This window comes from Alosa pseudoharengus, unplaced genomic scaffold (genome assembly GCF_046254945.1).
Source record: "Alosa pseudoharengus isolate Yale_2024_CS ecotype anadromous, Long Island Sound unplaced genomic scaffold, YU_APseudo_1.1 YU_APseudo_1.1_scf_7, whole genome shotgun sequence".
Classification (NCBI taxonomy): domain Eukaryota; kingdom Metazoa; phylum Chordata; class Actinopteri; order Clupeiformes; family Clupeidae; genus Alosa; species Alosa pseudoharengus.
The window spans coordinates 38695717-38700716 of NW_027468859.1; the positions used below are offsets into that span (position 1 = coordinate 38695717).

Below are 5000 nucleotides of genomic sequence, written 5' to 3' on the forward strand. Positions count from 1 at the left end.
CGCCACTAAACCTTCATAGAGCCCTACTGGGCGACATTAGCTGTTTGCTATGTACTATAAACTTGTGGGTGCTAGTGTTGAGATATAAGGCTATGTGTGCTTGGTGAGGGCATGGGTGGTGTTGGCGTTAGCTTGAGATATAAGGCTATGTGTGCTTGCTGAGGGCATGGGCGGTGTTGGCGTTAGCTTGAGATAAAAGGCTATGTGTGCTTGCTGAGGGCATGGGCGGTGTTGGCGTTGGCGGGTACCTTTGGTGGTTTCACTCTCGCGGATGAGATAGGTGCCTCGGGGGTTGCCTGTGGACAGCAGCTGCCTCTCGGCGTCCTTCCGGCCCAGCTTGCCAAAGTACCAGCTGTGGTGAGAGGGGGAGAGCACAGGACAGGACACCACTGTAAGCGCTGGAGATGTGGTCACCACTCACCCTACTCATTACATCCCATTACACAGGCCACTGGGGGCAGGCTCGGCTCCCTGCCCCAAAGCTAGTCCACTGCAGCTGAAAAACGTCACTGTTTGGGTATGGCACACCCAGTTTCTGCTCCACGAGATCTTTATTTATGTGTGTCTCTCAACAGGAAGCAGATAACCATAGAAATGTTGTCAAATGATTACAAATATAATCACGTGTGGGGGATAACAGCTAGAATAGTCAGAAAGGTTGACACGACACTTCAAAAGCTACTAAATATCACTTGGCTGATCTAGCAAACCTCAGGCTACAACACTTCTACGTGGATGCCCAACTCTCCTCTGGTAAAATAAGCAGCGATTTGCTCCTGACACTGCTCAAGGCAGAAGAACACACTAGTACTGCCATGTGATTCCCACTGGAGAGAAAACTGTCCAGAAACTCTAACTCTTTTTACTCCAATTCTGTCTGTACAACTCGTTTTCTCTCTCTTTCATTCAATTACTTCTCCAGCATTTTCCCTGTCAGTCTGTAACAGACATTCTTTTTTTAATATCAGACAACACAGCCTTCAGCCTGAATTCCTGTGGCATCTACTGTGTCTAATAAAAGTCATTTTAACAAGGCCATGTGGGAGGGGAGAGGTAGTTTGGGGTGGAGTGGAGTGTGTGTGTGTGTGTGTGTGTGTGGAATGGGAGGACACGCTGTATACATCTCCGCCTAGTCTCACCGCCTGTTGCCGCCTGTGTTTAACTCTCCAAAAAGTTCTGTGCGATGATAACCCTGACACTTCAGCTGTGATCAATGGGAGTCATCCTGGTCCCTACCCTGACATTTTCCCCAACAAACCAACAGACAGACAGACAGAGAGACATAGAGACAGACAGGCAGAAATGGGCTGTTTGCGGCAGCGGGTCTCCCCCCTGCTAGTTAACAGACTCGTCACTCCTCACTTAGAATGATGCCATGTCAGCCTTGCCTGCAAGCTGGGGAGGACAAGAGACCGGGAGAAGAGGAGAAGAGGAGGAGGAGGAGGAGGAGGAGGAGGGAGGACAGGGGGAGGGAGAGAAAAAGAGCGAAAGAAAAACACTTACTCTTCGGCTTGGATGGAGTCCACGGGGGCCACATAATTACTAGGAATGTAGCCGGTTCCGCCCGTAGTGAGAGAGCGCGCGTCCCACCAGTCCCCTTCCCTGAGGGAGAGACAGATGGAGAGAGAGAGAGGTCCGTCAGGATGGACAGACACAACTGTGAAAGGTAGATGTTATGCAATAATGACAAGGAGAACACTGCATAATAAACCACAGTATTGGCATTAAATAAAACACTGGGATGAATAATACAATCAAATATAATGACTTTATCCTGTTCTGTTGGAGCAGGATCATAAGTGTGTGTGTGTGTATGTGTGTGTGTGCGTGCGTATGTGTGTGTGCGTGCGTATGTGTGTGTGCGTGTGTGTGTGTGTGTGTGTGTGTGTGTGTGTGTGTGTGTGTGCGCGCGCGTATGTGATCAAACATGGCCTGTTCAGCCATATATCAAGACTGTTAATTTACAGAGCAAAGCACATGGACCACTCCACCCTCTCTCAATTATTCATGAGGCATGTGAATATTAAAAGTGGTCCACGCAAAGTTCACAGGGAATCAATGTGAGGATCCGCATTATGTTTGACAGCTGGCTGAAAAAGAGTGAGAAGGAGATAGAGAGCGAGAGTGGGGGAGAAAGAGAGAGAGGGAGAGAGAAAGAGCGAGAGAGGAGGAATGAGAGAGAGCGAGAGTTCGAGTGAGGGAGCGAGGGAGAGAGAGACCTCCAAACAACCTCTCGCCCTCAGGCCAACACAGGCCATTACAGTCACAGGACCACTTCTCTCTTCTCATCTCTCTCTCTCTCTCTCTCTCTCTCTCTCTCTCCTCACCTCGGGCTTAACTCCCTGTCTCCATGAACCCCTCACATGATCACATGATGACTTGTGTTCAGGGTCCTCTCCTCTTCCCCTTCCACTCCACCGCTCCCCTCTCACTCCTCCAGACACACACACACACACACACACACACACACACACACACACACACACACATACACAAGGGCCCGATACAAATACACAATAAAGAGATGAGCAGCATACATACACACATAACCCATACACCACACACAAGCACACATACACACACAATCATCCAATATATATATATATGTACCGTATGTTAGAATGACTGTGAGTGTGTGACACCACAAGCTGGTGATCTATCTAACCACCCTATGCCTCTGCTGCACATAGAAAAGAGTGAGGAAGAGAGTGAGTAGAGGAGAGGAGGGAAAAGATGAGAAGAGAAGAGAAGGGAAGAGAAGAGAAGGGAAGAGAAAAGAAGGGAAGAGAAGGGAAGAGAAGAGAAGAGAAGGGAAGGGAAAAGAAGGGAAGAGAAGGGAAGAGAAGAGAAGAGAAGAGAAAAGAAGGGAAGAGAAGGGAAGAGAAGAGAAGAGAAGAGAAGAGAAGGGAAGAGAAAAGAAGGGAAGAGAAGAGAAGAGAAGAGAAGAGAAGGGAAGGGAAGAGAAGGGAAGGGAGAGGAGATGAGTGAATAATGAACTGGTGGGGGTCTTTGTCCAGCACAAAGGAGTGTGGTGCTCTGGGTAAGTGTGCCTGCAGGCCACATCAGAGGCACTGGCCGCTCAGCGCTCCGGCTTTGTGTGTGGAGAGGAGAGACCAGCAGCCCTCCTGAGAGTCCACCGTGTGGAGGAGAAGGAGGAGGAGGAGGAGGAGGGAGGAGGGAGGCATTCTGGGAGAGCCCCAGATGAGTCCCTCCATCTTTCCCTCCCTCCCTCCCTCTGTCTCTCTCTTCCTCTTTCTCTCTCTCTCCCCCACAAGAGAGGGGTGAGACAAGGGAGGGGCACTGTCTGTCACTGCCATGCTTTTGTCTCCAGCAAACCCATTAACCAAACCACGAGGGCGGAGAGAAAAAAACAAACAAACAAAAACGAAATAAAAACAAAAGCTCCAAGCGAGTCTAGTAAACAAAGGGCCTGCTCCACTAATGCAAAACATGTCCTCCCCTGAGGAAGGCCATCTCTGTGCTCTGGCGAGGGGAAGGCTGTGTGTGGAATTCCACATGCACAAAAGAACAAGAGCTATCAAAACACAAGTCAGTGGTGGGCTCTGGTGCAGGGATGTTCAGAGAAGATGGGGCGCGTTCCAAACTCACTCCAGGAGGCTGCTCTGACCGCTAGCACTGTTTCAGCATTCACATGACAACAAGAGCTGGTGCTGAGCAAAACAGGACGAGGTGAACGAGAGGGCAGTCCAACAGCTGATTCCATCTCATTCACTGTCACTGACTGACCATGACATGAAGAGTGGTGGGCAATTCACATTTCACATTTCACAAGTGTGACTGATTTTTTTAAATCTCTGTATGTTAATCATTTCCTGTTACAAAAAGATTAAGCCTCTTCTATTAAGATGAGCTTTGTTTCCTCGAAATGCCATCACACAACACAACCCTTAGTCACATCCACCCCCACCCACATACACACGCAGACACGCACACACCCCACCCATGGCTGCTCATGTGACCAACATGTCCCGGCATCTGCCGTTTAGCGTCTGCCAATCTCCAGCAGAGGGCTAAGCCGGCCTGAAGCATGTCATCTCTCTAGTGGTCAGCAGGGGGCGGCGGAGAGCCCCTTTCTCTTAGCCCTCAGTGCCAAAACAGGCAGGCAGGCTGCCTGGACCAGGAAGAGGGAAGGGGTGGAGGGCAGTGTGTGCGCGCGCGCGCGTGCGTGTGTGTGTGTGTGTGAGTGTGTGTGTGTGTGTGGGGGGGGGGGGGGGGGGGGCGGTGCATAAGGCCTGGCTGGCTCGCTGTGGTCTCAATCCTTCCAGACAGGAGGAGGATGAGCACTGACCGCTGAGGTCGGGCAGGAAAGGCCCCGCTGGCGGGGCCAGGGTGGGCCGAGAGGTTTGGAGGCGGAGGGAGAGAGGGGGAGAGAATGTCGGGGTCACGGCTCAAAGATAAACCGCATGGGCTTGAGTCTGTCAGTGCGGCCGCGGCCTGCTCAAATCCATCCCCTCGGCTTATCAGGGCCGGGCCTCCCCCTGTCAAAACAAGCTCCTGTCCACCACCATGCCGTGCAGAGGGGTTAAGATGGGGAGTCGTCTGTCTCTGGTGTTCCTGACCATGAGCCAGAGCAGAGGGCCTGTCTGTGCCGTGCACAGCCTCACTGTGGGCAGGAACGCCTGTGGCATCTGAGGGGGAGAGAGAGAGAGAGAGACATAGAGAGAGAGACAGAGAGAGAGAGAGAGAGAGAGAGAGAGAGAGAGAGAGAGCGAAAGAGAGAGAGAGAGGCAGAGAGAGATACAGAGAGAGAGAGAGAGAGAGAGAGAGAGAAAGAGAGAGAGAGCAAGGTCTGGAGAGGCGCACCGCGGCCCACCCCACACTGCTCTGCTCCGCCCCGTGCGCCTCATTTAGCGGCGGCTTCCCGTCTAGTGTGCTGACTGAGGCGGAAAAAGGGCCGCACTGAGCCGAGGCGGCGGCAGGTACAGGAAACGGAGCCGCTACACTTCCTGTGGCAGCTGAAAGTGAAGGCCCGTCCGGGG

At 52.0% G+C, this 5000-nt stretch overlaps 1 protein-coding gene across 4 annotated transcripts in view; it reads right to left on the bottom strand.

Annotated features, from left to right (window-relative positions):
• fynb (FYN proto-oncogene, Src family tyrosine kinase b) overlaps positions 1-5000 on the bottom strand; it is a 48773-nt gene that overhangs the window by 11519 nt on the left and 32254 nt on the right. For all 4 annotated transcript variants that reach the window (XM_076273154.1, XM_076273153.1, XM_076273156.1 and 1 more), the window contains exons 4-5: positions 1504-1602; positions 249-352 (exon numbers count right to left, since the gene is read on the bottom strand). In XM_076273154.1, the coding sequence (XP_076129269.1) occupies positions 249-352; positions 1504-1602 (203 nt within the window). The remainder of the gene's footprint in view (positions 1-248; positions 353-1503; positions 1603-5000) is intronic.